Source organism: Protomyctophum parallelum (genome assembly GCF_964188405.1).
Source record: "Protomyctophum parallelum genome assembly, chromosome: 15".
Lineage (NCBI taxonomy): Eukaryota > Metazoa > Chordata > Actinopteri > Myctophiformes > Myctophidae > Protomyctophum > Protomyctophum parallelum.
Window position 1 is genome coordinate 27,413,274 of NC_139710.1, and position 26,330 is coordinate 27,439,603.

The window sequence follows — 26,330 nt, forward strand, 5'->3', positions numbered from 1 at the left end:
AATATAGTGATTATTTTAAATTAAAATTAAAATTAAAAGTATTTACCCAGGGCAATAGTGTTGTAGGCTACTTCTCTTACTACTAACTACTGACAATGACAAATAAAAGCATGTCTGAGATCTGAGAGCAACACACACACACACACACACACACACACACACAAACACACACAAATTAGCATCGCTAATGGGGGGGGGGCATCTCCAGCCGATAGGTGAGAACGGCTCCCCTCTCCCCCTCACTCGTGGTGGTAACAACAAGGAAGTCAACACACACACACACACACACACACACACAGCTGCCTGCACTCATGCCGCCACAAAAGAAATCTAAAGTGTGGTTGCATTTTAGAATATGCAAGGAGAACAAAGAACACATAATTATGGGATGGCCCAAGTGGGGCGAAAAATCCGCGGCGAAAAATCCGCGGCGAATCACGCATGGGACAGGGGAAAAGGCCCCTGACCTCCTGGGCTCCAGGCGCGCTAATTTGAGCCGCGGTCATCCACACTTTTCTACCCCAAGAAAGAGCCTCGTCGGAAGGGTCTGAGAGCGGCTTAGACCGCGGCGCAAATTAGCGCGCCTGGAGCTCCAGGACTGGTGCTTTTTTTGGTGTTTTCACATCTGAGTTTCAATCGGAAGAGAAGCTTTGATTATAGGCTATATATTTTTTTTTTTGAGAGGTAATGCCTGCGTCAGGCAGTTGACTTGTTTTATTAAGCCTAATTATTTGCGCGTCACTGCTTTCATGAAGGCTGCAACAGTTGTTGCTTCAATGCTTATCGTTTTAAATAAATGAGACCCGCCTCTGCAAGCCACAAGCCCACAACGCGTCGCTGATGCAACGCGTGAACGCGGTGTAGGCTTGTAGATCAGCTCTGTTCCCTGCGCTTCTATTAAAAGGGTAGAAAATAAATAAATAGCGTGTGACCGCGTGTCTGTGAGAACCGATAGAGAGAACCGACATTGAATTATTGTAATGGGTACCCGGTACCCAGGCACGTTCGGTTCGGTACATCCTTGGTCCCGAGTTTCGCGACCCACCCCTATGTGGGTCTGATGCATAGGTCTGATGACTGCCTGGGGGCGGTGTGAAAAAGGGGAAGTGCGTTGGAGAATGCAAGGGGAATGTTGCGCCGGAAACTGTGTCCCAGTATTAATCTGTGTCCGTCCCAACATGCATTTCACTGGTGACACGTGATTTGCGGGGAGATGAGTCCCGTGGGATTGTGTGGTGATGTAAAAACAATATCTGTACAGTAAATATGACAGTTGCGTCGGTAAAATGTAGCCTAGCCGGATTCTGGGAGCGTGCAGATTTTTTTTGGCATGGAGAGATGTGTGCTAATAGTGTGGCTTTGTCGGAGATAGACCACGGACAAATAAACAGGTTTTTATTCACTAATAAATTCATTATTAATCTTATTGAAAAAATGGCTTCGTTAAGACCTCCATATTATTATGGTCAATGCCTTTGTGAAAAGTGGGAGCGATTGGTGCAGGCAATGAGGAGATACGGTGGTGTTTCTGTCATTAATTCATTCATTCAGACATTGATTGAATTATAGTATGATGATATGATATGAGGTAAAAGGTTTCTACCCAACAGTGACGATGCAGGAATACTGGTTAATGTTGCCTCAAATGCAACCTACTAATTGGGAACAAAAGTCAAGACGAATCACATTTGGAGAAAGATTCAAAGAGGAAGCACAATATGAATTGACTTTTGTCCAGAACAACAAACAATCAATCATCTATATATATGTATTTTCACACAGGTGTGCAGCCTCATACAGTAGGTGCCACCGTGATGGCACTCCCCTCCCACGGGAATGGAGCAGGGGTCTTCAGCAGGAGGTCTATTATTTGATTGATTTAATATTTTTTGGGGCAGAAATAGCTGACCTACAAGCCCACAATACCTCGAGGCGTTGTGAGCTTGTACATCAGCTATTTTCACTGAACGTTTGGCCCAGACTAGGACTGCTAGGGTATGCAGTGGGCACTCTGACAACAAGTACTCTCAACGGGCATACTGTAGTGTGCATAAAGTTTTATTCTGTTGCTGATGATGATGTTCAAGAGGTTAACAGTGTTAAAAGAGAGGGCCAGTAAATGCATGAATCATGATATGGTTTTCAGATCCTTACATAACAACGTCATCATGCAATGACATCACAACATAATTTAGCATTTATATGATACATTTTCATTTTAAACAACCAGTGAATGATGCACTGGAAGATACTTTTAGTGCTTGAGTTATGTTCTACCCTCTTGCTTCATCCATCTCGGTGCTGTTTCGAATGTTGTATCACTTGCAAGGCAAGTAATATCTGCAAAGAGTATCCTGTATCTGATGGCGGCATTGAGGCATGTGCGCAGTTAGTGAAGACGAAATTCGACTACAATGATAAAGTCATAGAGTCGGCCAGAGTGGGGAAAGACAACCTTCCGGCTTTGAAGACCATTATGGAGAATGTCTATAATAATCTGTTAGATAAGTTTAATAGTAGAGAACACACCGCAGACGAGTATAACAGCAGTTTGCAAGACGCCGCCAATATATTCATTGCAAACGCCTCTCGGCTGGATCGAGCCAAGGAATGTTCCCGTCCATGCGGCTTCCAGGACAACGACGCTGTGAACAACTGCGAGACATGTAATGTAAAAGATTCCTGTGGTTTGCCCGTGGACTGCCCCCTAGAGAACACAGAGGTCACGGAATACCAGAGCATCCAGATGTGGTGCAACGTGTCGTTCGCTCACGTCACTCTGCCTGGAGACGTCCGGATGGTCTGGAAGTTCGCGGCCGGGCTGAACACCACGCGGGTGGGCCAGTTCAAGACGGTGACCGCCGGGGAGGACGCGCTCTATTCCATCCCCGCGGCCGGAGACCACCACCAGGGCACCTACCAGTGTGAGATCTTCCATGACAAAACAGCCCTCTTCAGGCTGTACTGGTACCTGGCGGTGACGCCCAAGGACGTGTGGCGCCACGAAGCGATGCAGGAGCTGTTCGACCTGGCCATGCTGCCCGGAGGCAGGCTGGTGCCCCCCAGGCCCCGCCCGGACTCCTTCCCCTCGGCCACCCTCCTCACCGCAACCATGACGTCCGTGCTGCTGCTCGTTTTCCTGTGCGCCGGAGCGGCGTATTGGTTGGCGGCGATGAGGGGGAAGACGGCCGACGACGGAGATTCGCAGCGCTCGCTTAATAGCGATGTTGTGTCGTCATCCTCCAGCGAGATCTCTTTTTGAGTTCCGTATTTTCTGAGATGCACAATGTTGAAGCTATGACCGATATATCCGATCTATGATGTAAGTATGATAAGAGCGCCCCTCAATTCACTGATTTTTTTTAATTGCCAATGCTAAAACGCTAAAATAACATTAATAACATTCCCGGTTTTAATGAGCTTTTTGTTTGATTTATGTAAAAATCACACCCGTGTGAAGGGGCGCTTTTATCATCATACATCATCATGCATCATCTCATTCCGGCCGGCCAATCACAATTTTGCGTCCTCACCTTCGTCTTCAATGTTTAAACACTCAAAGCTGGCCATTCATTGTCAATGACATTCAAAGTTAAACCCTCAAAGCTGGACATAGAGCTAGCGCCCCTCAAAAGAACATGTGACGAAGAATAGATTGTATGTCTGCCTGGCTTGTTTGTTTGTTTGGTAATAACGTTGGTAACCGTCTGACTGATCTACTTCAAACTGAGCATGTTTATCACAGAGGGTTCTGGGTGATTGTGGACCATATGGTTGTCCAGAACTGAAGATCCAAACATCACAGTTCGTCCGTTCCCCTGAGTTCCATGTATGCCCACTTCTCTGGAGATCTCTGGATCTTTCTGTCTGTCCGTTTGATGCACATGGAGATCCGTGATGACACCAAAATTATGTCAACGTTCTGACATCATAGGTTGTTCTCCATGTCCTGCAGTAATGGCTAGGTACTCTGACAACAACTGGTAAAACTGGAACAATGCATATTGCATTACCAGGCCTTGCCCCATAGTTATTTTAAATGATTATATATTTCAAAATGTTAATGTATGTTTTATGGAAAAGTAATACTTTCATTCCCCACTTTTTGAGGGGCAATAGTCCCACCAATGCATGGCTTTCCGAAATGATGTCATAGGCCTTTAGCCTAATTATAAATTTCCTGTCCTAGCCATGGTCTATGGACTAATGTTTGTGAAGTGAGGGGTGCCCTCGCTGCGCCCCTCACTTCACACAAGTGCGATTGTTTATAATAGCTCTGGATGTACCGTATTTCTTTTTCCCTATCCTTTTCATGAAATGCTGTTTTGAGTTTACATACTCATGGATTAAAGTCATCAGTCTCCATGACTGATTTGGGGCAGTTGGATTTCAAATAAAGCAACAAGATTTATCGAAGCATGTTGCCCAGCGAAAAATAACCTAATCTACAAGGAAGCTCTCAATGCGTCGAAGACTTTTGGTTATTATTTTAAGTGGTGAAACAAGCAATATGTTCAAAAGCCAAATCCTAATGGTCTGCAATATTTCATATAAATGCAAATGTTAAAGCCTCAATCTGTGACTTCTTCACCTGGTTGCCAGCAGTGTGTACACTAACAGCAGGGACAATATTACTAAAACATCATGATTGTACATGTTGTGTTTGTTTAGGAAGGCACCGCTCAGCTGAGCTCTCACTTCACATTTGGCTGTGTTCTTTTGCAGGACATTTGACCAGACGGTGGGGACCTTCAGTGAGCTGCAGAAGTACCTTCAGGGTTATGTGGCCACTCTGGACCGTGATGACAAGAAGAGACACGCCAAGTAGGTCCTCGGACAGCAAGGGGTGGAAATTGGACACGTAACCGTACAATTATTTGATAACTTTAGTTTAAGTTATTACTTTGTACATTTAGATAATTAGTAATTATTTAAATTGGTTAATGTACGTCGTGTTGTAATGATCATTAATAATTATCATTGTAACAAGTACTTAACCAATTAAGCCCTATTTGATATGTACTCTATTCAAAACTAATGGAACCTATAAACTCACAATGTATGGCGATGCAACAATAATGAAGGAGTTAGGCTATTTAAAAATCTGGACGCCATCTTGGACGCCATCTTGAAAATAACACCTTTCGCATGGTCAAACTTTGGTAAACTTTTAGTATGTTAATAAGGACACCTACTACTACAAAAAACAGTTGAGAAACCTTCTGTTGCAATTTTCTTAGGGTACTTGTCTAATCTGTTTTAAAAGGTTTTAGTACTTTTACTTTGGTACTGATACATTTTAGACCATTTTTGACAATATTTATGTCGTGGTATTGCTACTTTTTATCTAAGTAGGCCTAAAGACAGAACACTGTGCTCATCAGAAACACTGTATGGTTGGGTTATAACAGCATTATTCTTATATCATGACCACATAATCATCACTGTCGGACGGAAGATTTGTTTAATAATTTTTAATTTGTCGTATGACAATGTTGCACAAATTTAGAGAAAATAGACTAGCTGTGTGTATGTACTAGCTCAGTGGTTCTCAGAGTATACTGTCAGAGTTATAGACTTGTAAGGGTCCATTTAGAACCCCCTCAAGGGACCCCGAGGATCCCTGGACCCCACTTTGAGAACCACGCACTGTGCTAGCTCACAGCTTGTCTTTTGGCTATTTTTTACATTTCTGGAAACATTTAGAACTTTTTCCACCCCACAATGACATGCCCAATGTAGGGATGCCAGGTTGAAAGTGATTATCTGTATATACATACCACCGGTAGTCTTAATTACATGGGTCTTCAAGATGGGGGTCTCCACTTGAACCCTTATTCTGAGGGGAACGTTCAACGCTACAAGCGAGGCGTTGTGAGCTTGTAGAAATGCTATTTCCGGCAAAGAGGTTTTGTTTTCTTGAAGTATTGACGGTTTTAATTAATGGTAGTGGTAGTGGTTTTAATAGTAGTGATTAATTGTCTGAAATAAACAAAACAAAAATCAGTGAAAAAGATTAACCTGCATTGTAACACAATTTCATGCAATGTAGTGGTGGCCTCTATGCTTCAAGTCTCTCTCAGTTACAATGGGTCTTTGGTATGAAAACATGTTGAACACCCCTGCTTTACTTTACTTTATTAGTACTGAACCAATGAAAAGTATTAACAAGAGCTTGAGACTAAATAAGAACTACTGTAGTGTACATTGGATCCGTTGGAAGTTTTTTTTAAGAGTATTAATTTAACACTCAGGATTTCACCGTGCATTTTTATTCGTCGTTGGGACACAAAGTCCTGTCCTCTGCTCTGACACGCGAGCTCCACTTCCTTCAGATCCGTCTTTCCTTTCAAACGTTTATGCAGAAACCTCTTTTCTCCATATTCTAACTTTTTGTGATTTTTCGTAAACTAACTCCCTTACTTGATCATAGGCCACTAGTACAGCGTCCCACACAAAAGTATCAAAAGTAGCAGATCTGCAAGCTCAAAGCTCAAAGTGACGCGTTTTGAGCTTGTAGATCTGCTACTTTTGCTATTTTTTTATTTGAATCTTGAACAGTAGCCTTTTTTTGGACAAGTTTTCCACCCGACAGAGACGGTTTATTCAAGTGATGTACTTGAGGACACCTTTTACTTTACTTGAGTGTTTCCATCTTTTGATACTTTATATTCACTATATCTTTTCAGAGACAAATATTATATATCCACTAACATTATTTTACAAATAAAATAATTGTTACTTTGCAATAAAGGTTATTTCATAGATTAGCAATACAAAACATGCATTAATCTCTTAAAGCCATATTTTAATACCTTAGGGACTGTTCGTTATTTATCCACCAGGGGGGGGTGGTGCAGATGTGATTTAATTTTTTTATTTTTCCTCATCCCCCCCCCAGCCTCCAAATATTTTTTCGGGACCCCCCCTCAGGGACTGGAAGAATATATATGACCCCCCCCCCCCCCCCCCCAAACACCATAGACTATATTCATTTTATATTCACACCAACAGTATAGCAGCATAAAGTAAACGCTGATCGTTTATTAGGCGGCGGCCGTCTGGGGTTCATTTGGTTCCATATCTGTCATTACATTATGGTCAACACTCAACACTGATATACCATTGCATTCTTCCAACTAAATATTTAAATATGCTCCAAAATAGCATATGCAGACCTAAAGCTCACAACAACACGCTGATGACGCGACGCAAATTTGTGATCTTAGATTGGCTATTTTTGAGGTGAGCCTCGTGCGTAAAGTAATTCTAGCTAAGCTGCCAAGGCAGTGGGCACCCCTCGCCTCTGTGCCCAAGCCCAGGATGATGAAAATGAATGAATGCTAAATAAATACATGTATGTCACGCAGTCGCATACCATAATACTACAGCGTCATACTCCACAGAGAAAAGCACAATTTGCGCAACACCATGCGTGGCATCAACTGCCTGCTCGGCTCATTTAGCCAGCCAGGCACCACCGAATAGTTTAACTCTTTATAGTCTATATAACCAGTACGCAGACAAGAGTAGGCTACATCATTGGCACCGGCCAAGTACTATTCTCTGACTCACACCAACATTGCAAGGGGCACAGTGCGCAAAGATGCACATCACGACCAGCCAGCCCTACCTTTTAAATCAATGAGCGTCTGTCTCGTCTGTGCTTTTCTCCGCCACCATGTCGACGATGCGTTGTCCAAAGACGGTTGCGTCTCTTCCATCAAAATATTCCATATACCATCAACATAAAGGCAAGGTGTTTCTGTGATGTTTTTCTACTTTCTATTTGGATGAACTTGACGTTCACAAGCAACTTGAGTCACCAACAGTAACTTGTAAGAAGCCTTCTAAGGTTATATCGTTACGTCATCCACGACCTCAGCCGCGACATTATTATTATTATCATCTCAGTCTGACATTCTCCTGACTCGGTGAAGCGGCGCTGGGTGAAACCTTAGAGTATAGATATATAACTCTATGGGTGAAACCGAAACACCAGCAGCAGCGCTGGTGCTGCCAGTCTGCTTTCCACATCTTCCTCCTCTCTGACACCGACAACACTCGCTCTTTTCAGTGCAAACACCGTGGTTCATAACTTCAATTTTTTTCCGCTTGCATTATTCTACTGGAAATGTCATGAGACATGAACGGCGCAGAATCAATCTATCTCGCGCCACCTTGTTTTGAACTGAAGTGGTTACGTCAGTTACTGAGTCAGACCTTTGCTGGTAGAACAGATCTACAAGCTAACAACGCGCCACCAAGCAACGCGTTGTTAGCTTGTAGATCTGTTCTATTTGCATGTGCAGTTGCGCACACATGGAAGATACCAAGTACACTCGCCACACAGGGTAAACTTTATATAGATAGGAGTAAAACACTATGAAAAACAAAATAATCGAAACATTTTTTTAAATACAAAATTCAGCAAAATAAAGTTGTACAACCTCCCCCAAGCCAAAATAAAAGAAAACATATCCCCCCCTCAGGCTCAAAAAATAGTTTAATGACCCCCCCCTTTTTTGCACCATACCAACCTTTGATAAATAACGATCAGTCCCTTAGCTGTTCAAAAATAGCAGATCTAAAAAGCTCACAACACGTTTCATCTTTGGTAAAGTAAGTATATTTTGATGACAATACTTCTTTAAGTGGTATTCCTATACTAGCCGTAGCCGCACTATGTAACTAATACATTTTTATTTTGTCCAATCTGTACTATGATAGAGTATGGTAATACGATATACTGTAACAACTCATACAATTGGGGTGATTGTATTTTGTCTCCCTGCTCTTCTATTGAGACATTTCAAAGTCAAAATCTGACACAAGTTTTGGTCGTCAAGACTCAATTTATCCCCTGAGCAAGCAGGCAGGCTCTATTAGCTCAATGGTATAAAACTATAAGCACTTGCGCAGGAAACCGAGTTAAAATCCGGGGCAGAAGAGGAAAGTTGCAGCTCTAAAATATACTACAAATCTTGTATTTGTTCCACCACTGTCCCTGCAGGAGGTCAGTGTCACGCCAGCAGAGCCACGTCGTGTCCCCAGATGTCCTCCAGCAGGTCCAGCTGAAGGACAACATGTCCTCCATTCCGGCCTCCATGCCCTTCGAGAGCCTAGAGGTCATCGCCACTCTGGGCGTCGGGGGCTTTGGCAGAGTGTTGCTGGTAAGACCCCCTCCCCAAACAAACAACAACACTGATAGCATTCTCTCGGTTGTTGTCCTTCATATCGACAAGGACCCCCCCAAATTACAAATTAAAATGTATTTGCCCCCCCCCCCCCCCCCCATCTGAAAATAATTGTGACACATGTGTGTTGTTAATTGAGTTTGAAAATAGTTTTGAAAATAGAAATTATCGCACAGATAGCACAGATCGGTCATTTTCAAATAGCTGATCATGTTGTACAGTAGGCTATAAAGGGGTTAAAACATGGTGTGTGTGTGTGTGTGTGTGTGTGTGTGTGTGTGTGTGTGTGTGTGTGTGTGCGTGTGTGTGTGTGTGTGTGTGTGTGTGTGTTGGTGTGTGCGTTTGCGTGTGCGTGCGTGCGCGGCAGGTGAAGGTGAAAAATGAGGACATGACGTTTGCCCTGAAGGTGATGAAGAAGAAGCACATCGTGGACAACAAGCAGGAGGAACACATCCACTCAGAGAGGAAGATCCTGGCCGAGGTCCGCTGCCCCTTCATCGTCAGGTCAGCCATGACACCCGCCCATCTATGATGATGATTTTCTTACCTTAGGCGAGACATGGCAGGTGAAATCATGATTTATTTTTTGCTATTTTGCTTCCTAAACATGTTTTCTTTCAAACTAAAGCAAAATCAACATTCAAAATACAGATTTAGATGTTTATTTTAGTAGTTTATTTTAGCCAATGACAGCTCGTTTTGCTGGGTGAAAATCCACCCTCTCTATTTTCATGATTGGTTGTTGGTACAAAGGAAGTGACCATATTTGGATCAAACCACAGTCAGCTCGAGGTCCAGACCTTTCCGATGATATATGATTATATGTTGTTGCCAAGGTTTGGATGAGATTTTTTGTCTCAAATAGTGGCTTCAAATAAAACGTTTTGGAATTTTACAATACAAAACTTTAAAGGCTGTTTTCTCTAAACGAGTTTTCCTCATACCTGGGACAAATAATCTCCACTTCAGTTGCACTCACATACACCAAACTTTCCAGTCTTATTCATAACTATATAGAGCACCGAAGTCCTGACGTCACTGTCGGTAGAAGGCGTCAGTCCCCAGGTTCATGTATTTTTTATTTGCTCAGGATGGAGTTATGACATTTTTCACCTTTAACACTCGTTCTTTAATATCAGATTAAGGTAAGCAAAAGGTTAGTCCGGAATTCTCCTTTAAAGTGATATATGATTAAGTACTATAGGTGAAGCCTATAGTACTATTTATTTTTAAGATATTTTTTTGCGGCTTACGCCTTTTTATTGATTTTTGAAGGGACAGACAGTAGGCTGACAGGAAACGGGAGAGAGATGGGGGGATGACATGCAGTAAGGGCCGTGTCGGGTCCGGGAGTCGAACCCGCGGCACACTGCGACTGGATTACCAGTCCGGTACCCAGACCGTTACGCTACGGCCTGGGCCCCCAGCAGCATCTTTACCAGCTATGTTAAAGTGATGAACAATGTTAGCGCATAATACGATGCAAAAACGTTTACTATGAGTTTAACTTTGTCATTTATTTGTGTCTGTAGGATGTACCGTACGTTCAAGGACAACAAGTATGTGTACATGCTGCTAGAGGCCTGCTTGGGAGGGGAGATCTGGAGTCTACTAAGAGACAGGTAGGGAGATCTGGAGTCTACTAAGAGACAGCAGGTAGGGAGATCTGCTGTCTGTGGCCCAATCTGGGGCACACCTTACCCTTTATCCCTAAACTTCCTTGCCATATTTTACAATATTGAAAAACATTTTTAAATAGTTCAAATAGCCAATCTGCATCGGCACGTTGTCAGCTTGTATATCGGCTATTTGAACTATTTTAAAATGTTTGTTTGGCCAAGTCCTAATATGTGATTTGTGAAACAGCGTGAACAGAGCGCCCCACTCGCAAACAATTAGCACAATTAGCACAATTACTGCATGTAGACTTATGTAGCCATCTAGCCATACAACCCACCAGTTGAAGAAGAGGCAGACTGATGCTAAAGTCGGCCATACCAGCCCTGACGAAAATAGGATAGTATTTTTATTTTAAAACAAAATGCCAGACAGCAGAGGGTTAACCTTTTGCTTTTATGAAATATCTCAGATCATTGCATTTTCTGGAAGATTGAAGTTGAACATGCATTCTATTGCTAGTTTGACCACAATACTGTAAAAAATACGAATAACGGCTATCTACTGGCGCCAGAAAATTGTGACTGGGGGTGCTATGGGGGGGCCGGCTATTTAGAGGGGTGGCTAATGAATCTTGGTTTACATAGAAATCAGTCAATTGGGCTGGTTTTGAGGGGCGCTTAGGGGGGGGCTATGCCTCCACCAGAGGGGGCTAAAGCCCCCCCCCCTAAAATAACTCTCTCTCTCTCTCTCTCTCTCTCTCTCGCAGTCCATTCTTGATGAGAACCACTGCCTATAAAAGGTTGATCACTCACAGCTGTCTGTCTGTTTTGTCTGGCCTGCAGGGGGAGTTTTGACGAGCCCACTGCTAAGTTCTGCGTGGCGTGTGTGACGGAGGCCTTCGACTACCTGCACCGCAGCAGCGTCATCTACAGAGACCTGAAACCTGAGAACCTCATGCTGGACGCCGAGGGCTACATCAAACTGGTGATAGAACGTAGTCGTAGCCACGATGTTTCTGAAATTAACAATAACACGCTTACAATGACACTGAATCATCCCCTATATCGCTACTTCAAACTCATGCCATATCTGGGCAAAGATACACAACCTTGAAGCGGGGAAAAGGTTCATTTTAGCATGAGTTTTGTTCTCTCAGGCATTGCGGCATGAAAAAACTGCCTCGTCTATAGGATGGACAATAAAGACCGGCTAATGTTGTACTTTTTACTCCACTAAACTATTATTACTGTTATCAGCCAATGGGATCCAAGTGATAATTATTTTGGTCCAGCACCGGTTGTATCAAGAATTGTGAGCTTGTAGATCGGCTATTTTCAAATGGCCCGAAATGTATGGGCTGTAGTGGGTAGGGTACTGTATGTTTTGTAATAATAATCAAAATCTACAAAGTAACTAGTAACTTTAAAGTTTTCAAATAAATGTATAGTGGAGTAAAAGTACAATATTTGCCTTCTGAGATCTGAGAGTGGAGTAGAAGTACAATGAAAATTGGAAATAATCAAGTAACAGCGACGATATCCAGCATGTATCCGGTGGTATAGTGATCATATATTGTCATCATCGTCCCCAGGTTGACTTTGGCTTTGCCAAGAAGATCCGAAGTGGTCAGAAGACGTGGACGTTCTGCGGTACTCCGGAGTACGTGGCCCCAGAGATCATCCTCAACAAGGGTCACAGCTTCAGCGTGGATTTCTGGTCCCTGGGCATCCTGGTCTTTGAGCTCCTCACTGGCAGGTCTGTCTGTCCGTCCGTCCGTCCGTCCGTTCGTCCGTCCCTGCCCTGCCCTGCCTGCCTGGAAACATTGCCCATGATATTAGAGCCATACGTGATAGATACCGTATGTATCAGTGGTTCTCAAAGATTGGCCTTCCAGGGGTCACCATGCTAAATCAGTTTAACACCCAACCCCTATTTTTTACTTAGGCTATTCAAATATAGCCGATCGGCTATATTAAAATAATAATACGGATCTTGAGATCTCCTGTTACAGGGGTCTGTCTCTCTGGCACAAAATACTTTCAAATGGTGGTCCACGGCGTAATCCCTAATATGTATCAATTTGAGGGTCTTTGACATGAAAACGTTTGACAACCGCCGTCATATAGACGACTGACTGGCCACATGACATCATACTGTAGTGCAGATCCACTTGAAGCCACGCTGTTATTAAAACTTGCTATAGTCCTGGTGAAATTGTCAGTTGTTGTGTTGCTCAGTTGCTCAGTCCCCTTTCCTGACCGGTCGATGTTTATCTCATTACTTTTGAAGTGCTTGTCGTGCATAGCTGTGGGTTGTGAAAATGCCCCAGGGCTATAGTTTCAGAAGTTAGGTTGGAACCCTGAGTTTGAAGTCACTGTAAGTGTAAACCAAGCTTTCATCATCAATATAATATAGGCTGTAGTAGATGATACTGGAGCTGTGAAGATTTCACTTTATTTCTTCACTCTGTTCCACACGGTCCGTTTACCTTAATTAACGATTATCCGCCCATTCAACTTTATTTCTGTCTTAACGTCCCACCGTCCAGTGACCATTCAATGTATTTCTTTCTTAAAAATCACACCCGTGTGAAGCTCAGGGAGCTCATATGGTACATCATCACACATCATCTCATTCTGGCCAATCACAATTTCCACATGACAACGTCCTCACCTTTATCATCAATGTTTGTGTGACGCAATGTTTGTGTTTACCCAAACAATCAAATTGTCCATTCATTGTCAATGGCATTTAATGTTTGTGTTGGGACAACATTTGGGTTACATACACTAAACTCTGGACATAGGAGGGGATAGCGCCCCTCAATAAACGTCCAAAAGCCACAGTATGTAACTGTTTCAGTGTGTGTTTTTTAATGTTATTTTGGGTATGTTAATACAATATATAGGCTATATAACTTCAACAATAGGAGTGGTTGTATTTAGTCTCGCTGTTCTATTGAGACATATATCTCTGCATCTCTCCACATTCTACAGTCCTCCGTTCTCTGGCAGTGACCAGATGATGACGTACACCTTCATCCTGAAAGGCATCGAGAAGATGGACTTCCCCAAGAAGGTCACCAAGAGACCAGAGGATCTCATACGAAAGCTGTGCAGGTACAGACGGAGCCACTGGCGGGAAATGGTGGCTCGTGACTCCACCATGCAATGCAGTATAACCGATCGCGCTGAAACTTCCTCGCTGATAGGATGGTTCTGAACTTCTGGCCTGGGCCATGGCTCAGTGGTCCAGGCACCTTGGCTGGTAATCCAGTCTGGCAGTGTGCCGCGGGTTTGACTACCGTTCCCGACGGCCTTAACCGCATGTCTTCCCCCCATCTCTCTCCCCATTTCCTGTCAGCCTACTGTCTGTCCCTCCATACAAAATATAGAATAAAGGTGAACGACATAACAAAAACATGACAAAACATAAAAAAATAAAAAAGGATGGTTGTGTATACAGTGGGGATCTCATGTTTTTGTATTGTCTCGCTGTACATATTTTGTCGTGGGTGTTGAACTTGTGAAGATGAATATCCTTGACATGAACATGAATGCACTGATGGCAACAGACATTTTTTCAGAATACAATTTCAGAAGACATTTTTAGAATCGGCCTCAGGTCTTAAATCAGGGCTTCGTGGGCAGAAAGCATCACTCTAACAAACGTCTGCTTTACAGACGGAACCCTGCCGAGCGTCTAGGAAACCTGAAGAATGGAATCACTGACATCAAGAAGCACAGGTGAGGAGGATCCATTATATAATTATTTTATAAAATGTAAACGCACGCACACGCACACACACACACACACACACACATTTCAAATTCTTTATTTGAGTCCACATTTATAAAATACATTATCAAGGGCACAAATATTTTCAGTTGCTTCTGATATACTACGCACTCGAAACATCACGTGTCTCAGTGCTTGAGTCCAAACAAGCCCTAAATGTACAGAATATAGGCAACACATGAACTTATTCACAGCAAACATCGGTCACTTCAGTCTGTCATATTACCAACATCGAAAGTAAATCATGGGTACAAAAAGCACCTTCTCCTCCAAATAGACCGACTGCCTATAATGGAGGAAATTGAACAGTATGTTGCAAGCTGCTTTACCTTACACTTGGACAACCCTATAATCCTCAAGCCTCTGACCACTAGCCTGTGGACATGGTCCAGGCTGCCAAATATAAAAACACACACACACACACACACACACACACACACACACACACACACACACACACTAAACTGTACAACAATGTAAATTACATTATTTGAAATGTACCCTAAGGTGGTTTAATGGTTTCAACTGGGAGGGACTGAAGGTCAGGACTTTGCCATCGCTACTGAAAAGAGAGGTAAGTCAAGTCAAATCCTTGGTTAATGTAAAAGAACATATTACAAAAAAATCCTACTAAACACTGAACAGTAACTCTATGGGTCCTCAGAAGCACTGTTGATTTTGGCGACTAAAACTATGATGAAAATTTGTGTGTGTGTTAGGTTGCGCACAGGTGGTGAAAAACAACCATGCTGTTTTCGTGCTCATACCCAGGCAGGCACCCACCCACCCAGCCAGCCACCCACCCACCCAGCCAGCCACCAACCCACCCACACACACACATAGCTCCGTAAGGGAGTCAAAAATGAGGCATTGACACCATCAAGCCCTGCCAAAAATGTTTTTTTGTCGACAAAATTATCTGCAGATTTAGTCGACGGAAATCTTATATTTAGTCGACAAAACTAGACTAAATAAAAATTACCAAAATATGACAAACTAAATCAAAATCAAAATTCAAAAGACTATGACTTGATTAAAACTCAACAAATTGAAGACCCTTGCTGTACACATTTATTGATTGTTTGATTGATTGATTGATTGATTGATTGATTGATCGATTGATAATGATGTTTGCGTTCTCTATTCCATTGCAGCTGAAAGGCCCTACAGACCACAGCTACTTTGACAAATACCCTTCTGATGAACAAACACCTCCCGACGAGCTGTCTGGATGGGACGCCGACTTCTGACAACTCATATCTCTCTCTCTCTCTCTCTCTCTCTCTCTCTCTCTCTCTCTCTCTCTCTGGCAGTGGTGGAAAGTAACTAAGCACATTCACTCATGTATTGTTACTACAATTTTACGAGAAACGTTCAAGGGGTATTTCACTTTTAAAACATTTTAACGTCTACTCTGGCTTGGGTGTGTACCTAACCCCCAGAAGTTTTTTTTTACTTGCTTGATTTAGATATTTGATATAAATGTTATCAGACACCGCCCACTTTCTAAATACACCCATTGTAAAAGGCACTGAGGTTATTCTCATTTACAGAGACGACGAGCAAACAAAATTAAACACATGAAATAACAAGTAGGATAGAAGATAGAAACTGTTATAAAATACGGCCCTGCATGAAATCCCAATATTACTTAAGTAAAAGTATGTAATCATTGGCATTAAAATACGTAAATGTACTCATTATACCACCCCCCACCAATGATCCGATCATTTGAATTAGCCAAATAATTAAACAGTGCATAAGTGGTTCATCTTAGAACTGAAGTTGTCAAGTAATCGCAATACATATTTCCCTCTGAGATATAATGGAGAAGATCATGAAATATCGAACATACTGTACACAAGTAGTCTAAAAGTACCTCAAAATGGTGCTTAACTGTAATACTTGAGTAAAAGTACTCAGTTACAGCCTGGGCCGTGGCTCAGTGGTCCAGGCACCTTGGCCGGTAGCCCGAGCCTTGCAGTGTGCCGCGGGTTCGACTCCCGATCCCGACGGCCTTTACTGCATGTCACTCCCTCTATAAAAAATATTAAATAAAGACAAGAAAAAATACATTTAAAGTACTCAAATTACTTTCAACAACTGCACACTTTAGAAGGAAGCCATTCCGCTGGTCAGTGTTGACATTGCGTAACCACTAAGCCTCTGCCGAACCAACAAACCTTATGAAGCATTTTATGCTTGAAGCAGCGAATCACACACACACACACACACACACACACACACACACACACACACTCTCTCTCAGAGCAGGGTGCCAAACTCCAGGAAATGTTGACCTTTTACACATAGAGTGGAAGCTGGCGTTTTGCTCGAGTTGAAGTTTTGATGATGTACAAACAGTTTTAAGTGCATAGCCAACACCCAGTATCAACCCTGGAGGTTTTTTTAGCTACTGAAATGGATGGCTTGCAGGACGTGCATTTTCCTTAACCCAGAAGACCTGAGGCAGAATCTAAATCAGTAGTTCTCAAACTTTTTCGTGCCAAGGACCCCCAAAATGATATGTATTTGGCCATGGACTGCCATCTGAAAATGTTTTGTGCCAGGGCAGATCTACAAGCTCAAAACTAGTCGCACCAAGACACGCTGTGAGCTTGTACAGTAGATTGTCTATTTTTTAATACACAAAGTATAAATTAGACCTCAATTGGTTAATGGATGTTTTGTAAAAATAATCCAAATCTAGAAAGTGACTTTTCAAGAGTTTTCAAATAATTTTAGGGAAGTCAAAAGTACAATATTTACCTCTGAGATGTAGACCAGAAGTATAGCATATTGAACATTTTTGCTTAAGTACAGTAGTTGAGTAAATGTACTTACAGTAGTGATTTTCTACCACTGGTGAAGAAGAATCTAACACTTCAGTTCTGATATAGTTAAAAGCTAATTCAGTTAAAGGAGAAAATTAAAAAGAGATTTTAATTTTGTTTGTCTAGCTCAGGGGTGCCCAAAAGGTAGATCGCGATCTACCAGTAGATCACAAAGGCTGTGCAGTAGATCACATGACATGCTCCTATACAAATATATAATTTAAAATTTTAAATATAAAATCTGCCCCTTGAATTGATTGATTTATTGACATCCAAAAGGGCCCGACAAACCCAACCAATTCCATTTCCCCCTCTATTTCCAATTCCAATACCTGTTACCTATCCACTTCGTGCCTTGTTGCACATAAGGCCAATAGCTTTTGTCTTATACAGTATGTAATGCCAGCGCTGCTATTCCAAAGCCCCCTCAGTTAAAAAAAATACTATTTTCATCAATGGAATAATAATGTTTTGGGTTGGTAGATCTTGTTGAGCTGGTAATTTTAAAAGTAGCTCTTAAGTCAAAACACTGTGGGCACCCCTGGTCTAGCTGATGCCACCATTTATTTCTACTTAACTCTGTGTCTCAGAGGAGGGCTGTGGACAGCTCCTGACTCCTGCCTCCCAGTGATTTTATCGGTATTGGTAAGAACAATGGCTTCTATTTCACCATATGCTATTTTCCAGGAAGAGAAAGTCTAGCTTTATCCATATCAATGATTGGCAGGATTTTGAACTGTCCACAGTTCTAACATTTTTTTTTTTTTTTTTTTTAATGACTGAGCTATTAACAAAATATGAAATTGTAAATATACATAGATCCTAAGTTGTACAGAAATGTCTATAGACAATTATCTGCAACTGCCTCTTCAGTCTGCATAGTACAGTCCTAATAATTCTATTCCTGTATGAATCATGTGTAAATACTGAATTTTGGACGCCTCAATAATAGTTTTGAGAAATTAAATGAAATTGACTTGTGCCTCTAGGTGTCATTGTTGTTCCTTATTTTGAGCTACTACAGCAGGGTTCCCCAATAGGCGAAACAGCGGTAAAATAGGAGTATGAATCGGCCCTTAGGGCCGATTCATACTCCTATTGTATCGCTGTTTCGGCAATGTAGTGCCGAAATGATTTCGGCTCGTTAAAATTTTTCAGTAGCACCGAAGAGACGACTTTAGGACGGTACCCGCCCCCCCGAACCTCAAATGACGTCACATTGTAGGCTCTACAGCGCCGAACCGACTTTTATTCGGCTCTAAAATAGGAGTATGAATCGGCCCTAAGAAGACTGTTTAAGTGTGACTTTTAAATCCAAGTTAGTGCCTGCCTGGATCTATCTAAGTTCAGTGTGAACCTGGTGGAACAGTGGTAAGATCCAAAGCAGAGATTGTGAAGTCAAAACCCATGTTGAGACTGTGAGGTCTATTGGTTAAAAAATATATTGTGCCTCGCTCTAATTGTTCACTGAAGACAACAGACAAGTAAAGAGCTGCATGCAATATAACTAATTGGTGGTAAGTATAGGAGGTAGGCCTACTACCATACTCTAGCCTACATAGTTAGGCCTATTCATCTTTTCTGAATTTATCAGTGTATTGCATTGCACTGCAACATTAGTAATAGGCTACGCTACATCAGTGTTCAGCATTTTAGTTTAATGTTATATTGCGTACCAAGAAGAGCACCAGCTGTTTCCAGTTGGGGTAATCAAGGGGTCGACCTCAAGCAGTGACCCAAAATGTCTATCTTTCACTTAATTTCCATCTTCCACACAGTTTACTCTGCACTACACTTTTCTATGAGCAACGACGCCTATCCGTGCTACGGTACGGTCGTACGGATCGATTAGTATAATAATGAATTAAATGCAGCATTTTAGGACGTGGCGCTGCTGTTGTTGATACTGTATGTTGCTACAGCAACCATAGCTGACAGGTTCGTGGTCATCGAGGCAAGAAAATATGGAGGAGACGTCGTCGGTCCCAGCGCTCGACAGCACAGTTCTGCAGTTTAACACTTACGAGGATTTCCTCCAGTCACAAATATCTGCTTTGGACTTGTATTATTTAGAGGTAAGTCACTGAAAATGTACACATCAAACGTATGGGACTGGAACAAACCTGAACGTCTGGAACCGTATGCGACAAAGAGTAGCATATTTAAATTGTATAGGTTTATAGACTACTTAGGCTAATTAACGTGTTGGAGGTTCTGGTAAACTATTTCTAGATCTTCTTTAACATCTATTTACATACTTATTTGCGATACTTTTGCTGATATAATTACGTTCAATTATTTCGGGGCACGGGATAATGTTTGCTGATGTAGTTATTCAATGCGATCACTAGATGGTAGTCACACACTGGTGAATTAGGTAACAGGTCCATTTCTCCACCCTGACATTATTGGCCAGAGCAGAATTTTACATAATATGAAAGTACATTATTGTAAGCTTTTAAATGATGTTGTAACAATGGTTGATGAAGATATCATATTGAATATTGTTAAACCTCAAAATTTGAGTTTTTTTTCTTTTCTTGATTTAATCAAGGAAAGATAAAGCAGTCACACGCATCAGATCGGCCACAAACTATAATTTGTCCAATTTCAAGGAGTCTTACCTTAAAACTGCTGTTTGTTTGTTTGTTTGTTTGTTTGTTTTATTAGCTAATAGAGCCTGCCTGCTTGCTCAGGGGATAAATGTAATATTTTCTTGGCCACCAGGTCAAAAGTCATGTCAGATCCTGTGTTTAGGTGAGAAGTCATGACCTTTGACACGGTAGGCATATATCTCAATGGAAGAGCAGGGAGACAAAATACAACCACCTTAAATGTATAAGTTATATTGTATTATTTACATACTCTACCATATGGACAGAATTAAATTGTATTCATTAAACCAAAGTTACATAGTGCCGCTTAGCTAGCAATACCACAATGTAGTTCGGTACACTGCTACAAGTAAATGTACTGTATTACAAAAATGTAGGCATACTTCCATTTTGTTTTCTAGCCATGCCCTTAAACACTATTTTAGCTGATCTAAAACAGGTGGTGTGAGCTTGTAGACCTGCTATTTTGGAGAAAATAGATGATTCATTTCGTGATTCATTATTAATAATCGAAATCTGCAAAGTAACTTAGTAACTAAAGCTGTCAATTTAACTAAATCTAGTGGAGCTGTCAATTTAACTAGCCTACCGGTAAATGTAGACAGTGGAGTTACTCTATTTGCCTCTGAGGTGTACAGTAGTGGTGTAGAAGTATCAATACATGGGGAAATAATGTAAAAGTACCTTGAAATTGTACCAAAGTACTGCACAGTTGCCACAGTATGTGAGTAAATGTATTGCTTTTGAATCCCCCTTCCTCCCCAGTGTATTAGATGAGCCTTTGTGCCCCCTTTCTGTCCAGCAGGTGTCACTGTGGCCAACAGTAAACATGCCATCATGATTGCCCACACTGCTTGAACACCTGTGTCTACACAGGGAGGAGAGGAATGGCTCATATTTGACCCGCTAATCAGCCGGGGTCATCTGCAATGTAGCGGGTCATCTGCAATAACTTGTGACGTTCTGACACAACACAGCCAGCCCAGGTCACCTAACCCGCCCTTTCGCACTGATAAGCCCGCCATAAATATGGGTTTTAATAATAAAGGAAACAGAAAGTATAATGTTCAACGAACCTGCAAGGATCCAGTTTGGCTATTATGCAATAATAACTAGTCCAGGCAGTCGACTGCGAGCGCTTGATCTATACTTTGCTGTACGACAGGAGCCGCAGCACCGGCAATAGTCGATCTACAAGCTCACAGACGCATTGTGATCTTGTGTGTGTGTGTGTGTGTGTGTGTGTGTGTGTGTGTGTGTATAATATATATATATATATATATATATACACACACACACACACACACACACACACACACACACACATGTATAAATGTGCCTCGGAAATGAACAGTGATTTACAGAGAAATTTTTGGGACCTGCTGCGAATGTCCGAGACTTGTTCTCTGGCAGGCCACATCAAAATCGAGCAAAAATAGAAGGTTCCTTTTCTGGTGCAGACAGCCGGCTGCGGACTGGCTGCATGGCGGGGATGTTTTGGGCATGATGTCGACACGTGGCAACAAATTGGATCCAACAAGAAGACACCGGATCTGACAGCACTCAGCAGGACCTCCGGTCCAGAGATGATGACTTTATGAACTTGGCCTTCATAGAGTTGCACACATGTGCACACGCAGACAGTCGGGGCAACCATTAGTATCAAACCCTGCAGAGTACTGGTGTGTGTGTATGTGTGTGCACACACGCACAGAAGTGAAAGCCTCCATAAATGAGGATTTCGCGACAATTTTTGTTGTGACAATTATTTACTTTAGTTTTTTTATTGATAGTTACAGAAGGGGAGAGACATGCAGCAAAGGTCGTCATGAATGGGGCTCAAACACGCAACGCGCTGTCAGGCCAGAGCCTATATGTGGCATGCACCCGAACCACTAGGCCAGCGGGCGCCCAGTGACAATACATTTTTGATTGATTGTCAGGATGAGGAGATGGCTCGTCAGCTGGTGGAGTTGGGCTACAGGGGCAGCGGTGAGGTCCTAAAGAGAGAGGTGTTTGATGCCAGGAAGGCAGCCGCACAAGCCTCCAGGCTGTCCTCCAGAAGCCAGCGCGAGAAGTAAGTTTTACACTGCACTTTATTATGGTAACTATGGTTCAGTCACTCAATTAATGTTCTGTTTTACACTGCACTTAATTATGGTAACTATGGTTCAGTCACTCTATTAGTGTTCTGTTTTACACTGCACTTTATTATGGTAACTATGGTTCAGTCACTATTAGTGTTCTGTTTTACACTGCACTTTATTATGGTAACTATGGTTCAGTCACTCTAGTGTTCTGTTTTTCATTGCACTTTATTATGGTAACTATGGTTCAGTCACTATTAGTGTTCTGTTTTACACTGCACTTTATTATGGTAACTGGTTCAGTCACTCTAGTGTTCTGTTTTACACTGCACTTTATTATGGTAACTATGGTTCAGTCACTCTATTAGTGTTCTTTCTGTTTTACACTGCACTTTCTTATGGTAACTATGGTTCAGTCACTATTAGTGTGATTACAACAATGTTATTTTTACTGCACTTTATTATGATAACTATACGGTTCAGGCCAGTGTTCATTTTGGCAGCAATTTTTGATTTAGTTTTAGTCCAGTACAATTCCATTTTAGTTTAGTTCGACTAAAATGTGTTTTGATGGCGTTGTAATGCCTGGTTTATACTTAATCAAGCCGAAGATAGCCGATCTCCAACCTCACAATACCTGGAGAACATGTTTTCGGTATATGCGACTCCTTCGTATCAACGAGGTATAAAAAGCTGCACCAGTGTTTGTGGCATGGTTCATAAGCATAACATCTCCCCTGGTCAAAGGGTCAAATTCTAGAGGTAGTTGTTTGAACCCGGTTCGATCCCTGATCAGGCTTCCCAGAGGCCAATGTAATAGAGTAGTCCCTCCAGAAACCCATATGTGGGGCACGTGGGGGGGTTCTACCGTGAATGTGTGCAGAAGGTTGGTTTCCCATGCGGGGAAACCGGGTTCGAATCCTGGGGTGTGGACAATGGTTCTGTGAGGCCGATCAGGCTTCCTGGTGTGTGTGCGTGTTTGTGTGTGTGTATATATCACATTAGACTGATTTGGTATCTATCTTGTGTGCGCAATCTTTCCCTGTGGCCATCCTGGGCTCTGTAGAATTCCTAAAAAATTACGGAATCTCCTTTAGACTCGGCACGATCCATAAAGTATAAAACGACAGCCAGCACAGTGCGTGATTTAACCCCTTGAACCCTAGCATCCCTATCCTGGGGGGAACATTAGGTGAAAATAGACAATCTTCAAGCTCACAATGTGCCACTTTAGTGAGAGTTTGTATAGATCAGCTATTTTAGGCATGGGACACCGTCGTACAACAAAATATAAATCAGTCTTAGCCACTTAAACCCTTGATAGCCAGCCCCTAGTGCTCTATACTAGGGGCTATATCTTTTAAAATAGTTCAAATAGCCGATCTACAAGCTCACAATGTCTCGATGTAGATTGGCTAGTTGAACTATTTTAAAACTGTTTAAGTGCCAGGGACGTAATCCCGTAATCCCGACGTCTTTGCAATGGGTGCCAAAGACGACAAGACGTAATAAGGCGCCTCTAGGGCGCCTCTAGGTCGTCTCCAGCCGGCTTGCTGGGGATTGAAATCCAGGATGGTGCCCCAGGATGTTCCCCCGGCAGGCGAATGACGTGGCCATAGTGCCATACCAGCGCACTCGCCGCATTGCTGCGAGACGGGATATATATACAGTATATATACAAATAAATATTATATATACAGTATATATATATAAAAAAAGAGAAAAACCTTCCAAGGAAGGGACTGCACAATCCAGGGAACAGAGACGGACAACTTACTGCATCAAACTTATTTATTAGCACGACGCGTTTCGCCGTGAGCTTCGTCAGGTGCTTTTTTGATGTCTATGCCTGCTAAATAGACTTGCACCTCCTACGGGTCTTTTTGGATGTGCAGGAGTCCATTTTTTGTCTCATATAAATATATGTATATATATATATATATATATATACTAGAATTTCGCGGCCGCTTTGCGGCCGCTCATCCCAGAGTTACGTTGCCGCGCACTATGGGAAGAAGGAAATTGCGGGAGTTGACTCCACATGTAGTAACAGATGGGTTATTAGTTATTATTACAGTATGTGTCCTTATTGGTGTAGTGTATAGTCAACACGTTATGGCTCATACACACTGCCCGGTATTTGCTCCGATTATGCTGTCGGGGAGCATTTTTGGCGCTGGCCGACAAAACCCCTGATCCTGATGTTAAGCGGTGCCCAAAAGTTATAGATCACAAAGGCTTTGCAGGTAGAGCACATGACATGGCCCTAAAAAAAATATAATTTTAATATAAAAAACTATTTTTGCATCTGCCGCTTGAGATGACCTGAGATGACTTGATTGATTGACATAAAAAAGGGCCTGTCAGCTCAAACACACAATGCAATAGTTGTTGTTGCGTACAATCATCAGTAGCAAAGTCAAATACCAAAAATAAAAACCCTACCATTTCCATTTTCCCCCCTCTATTTCCCATTCCATGTGCGTTTGTCTTATAGTTTCTCTGGCCTCTGTACTACTGCCACCTACCGTCCATTCATTGTATTACACAGTGGGTGAAAAAAACACACCCCTTAAGACTAAACCCGACCAATCAGAGGTGTGGCTTCCAGAGGTACCTTTGACATGACATTTTGTGTGTGTGTGTGTGTGTGTGTGTGTGTGTGTGTGTGTGTGTGTGTGTGTGTGTGTGTGTGTGTGTGTGTGTGTGTGTGTGTGTGTGTGTGTGTGTGTGTGTGTGTGTGTGTGTTTCGATGTGCAGGGCCATGCTGAAAATGAGCACCTGTGCTCAGCTACTTCCCTGGGTAAATAAATAAAAAGAAAAGAAAAAAAAGAAGAAAGGTACCTTTCAAAACCTATAGAAGTCAGCCTGGTACAGACGAAGGGGACACCACTGTATGTAGCCTCAATTACATTTTGTAACTATTTTCTGCAATGGGATGATAGTTTTATTTGGTGGGTATATGAGCTGGTTGTTTTGAAAGTAGCTCTGAAGTAAAAAGAAAGTGTGGGCAGCCCTGGTATAGATGAATATATATATATATATATATATATATATATATATATATATATATATATATATATATATATATATATATATATTAATTCCGTGGGTAAATCCCTGTAGGCTACCCACATATTGGTAGCCTATATTAGCCCAATATTGGCGTTATGCATTTCACTTGAATAATGTTGTGTGTGCGCGTGTGGAGAAAGACAGTTATTTAATGAAAGTGAAGATTATAACGTCCCGTTATAACGTGCGGAGAAAGACAGTTATTTAATGAAACTCAAGATTATAACGTCCTGTCTCTCTGCCGCGGCGCCGCCGTGCGTGTATAGCCTGTGTGTGTGTGTGGGGCGTGGCGAGAGAGAGAGGCGTGGCGAGAGAGAGAGAGAGAGAGATCGTGGCTTCCAGGCGTGCGTGTGTGTGTGTGCAAGCCAGGCGTGCGTGTGCGTGTGTGTGCAGGCATGTGTACTCGGCAGTTGGCTGGCAGGCGAAAATAGCCAAAGCGTTCCGTGTAATCGTAATATGTAGGCACAAACAAACTACTGACAAAGTACAATGTTGATGTAACTAAGAGATTCGCTGAGAGAGTGATATTTTAAATACAGAGATTTAGAAGGAATAAGCAAAATCGTGAGGCTACAATTCCTCTCCCCTTCCTCGTTTCTCTTCTCCTGCGGGAGATCAGAATGAGATTCTGAGAGCTAGTGTGGGCCTATTAGAAGACAGGGCAGTGTTGCCAGGTTTGCGAATTGTAAGTGAGTCGTAGTGTGTGTTGAATGGCATTTGTGGGCTTGTGAATGAATTTTCTCACATGTAATTTGTGCTCACTTGCATAGACCTGGCGAATTTAGCGTGGTGAAAGGGCAACAGTGTTCCGGGGGTGTGGGTGCTTCGGGCGATAATGTTTGTAGTAAACAAATGCATTGCCGCCGTGAGTGTGGACGGGAGGCATCTTTGGTGGCACTGCAAAGATCATTTTTTGGCGGGTGGTGTCGAGTGTTGGCGTTGGGCGCGATAGGAGGAGATAGGTCCCGAACACTGCGAAGGTAAGTGTGTGACGTCACTGCCGTGTGAGTGTGTGTGGGTGTAGTGTGTAATATGGTGTTGTGGGTGTTGCAATAGCGACGTAGCTGTTGTGGCTTTGGGTTTCTTGCCATGTGTTGGGTACAA

At 42.3% G+C, this 26,330-nt stretch overlaps 2 protein-coding genes across 2 annotated transcripts in view; both read left to right on the forward strand.

Annotated features, from left to right (window-relative positions):
- prkg2 (protein kinase cGMP-dependent 2) overlaps window positions 1-18,113 on the forward strand; it is a 46,704-nt gene extending 28,591 nt beyond the window's left edge. Inside the window, exons 11-20 of the mRNA XM_083784059.1 lie at window positions 4,726-4,824; window positions 9,014-9,173; window positions 9,565-9,701; window positions 10,730-10,819; window positions 11,660-11,801; window positions 12,409-12,572; window positions 13,814-13,936; window positions 14,501-14,563; window positions 15,123-15,189; window positions 15,770-18,113. Of these exons, the coding sequence (XP_083640185.1) occupies window positions 4,726-4,824; window positions 9,014-9,173; window positions 9,565-9,701; window positions 10,730-10,819; window positions 11,660-11,801; window positions 12,409-12,572; window positions 13,814-13,936; window positions 14,501-14,563; window positions 15,123-15,189; window positions 15,770-15,865 (1,141 nt within the window). The 3' untranslated portion in view covers window positions 15,866-18,113. The remainder of the gene's footprint in view (window positions 1-4,725; window positions 4,825-9,013; window positions 9,174-9,564; window positions 9,702-10,729; window positions 10,820-11,659; window positions 11,802-12,408; window positions 12,573-13,813; window positions 13,937-14,500; window positions 14,564-15,122; window positions 15,190-15,769) is intronic.
- Window positions 18,114-19,419: 1,306 nt separating this feature from the next.
- Window positions 19,420-26,330, forward strand: part of cfap299 (cilia and flagella associated protein 299) — a 115,808-nt gene continuing 108,897 nt past the window's right edge. The window contains exons 1-2 of the mRNA XM_083784139.1: window positions 19,420-19,524; window positions 22,008-22,141. Coding sequence (XP_083640265.1) covers window positions 22,017-22,141 — 125 coding nt within the window. The 5' untranslated portion in view covers window positions 19,420-19,524; window positions 22,008-22,016. The remainder of the gene's footprint in view (window positions 19,525-22,007; window positions 22,142-26,330) is intronic.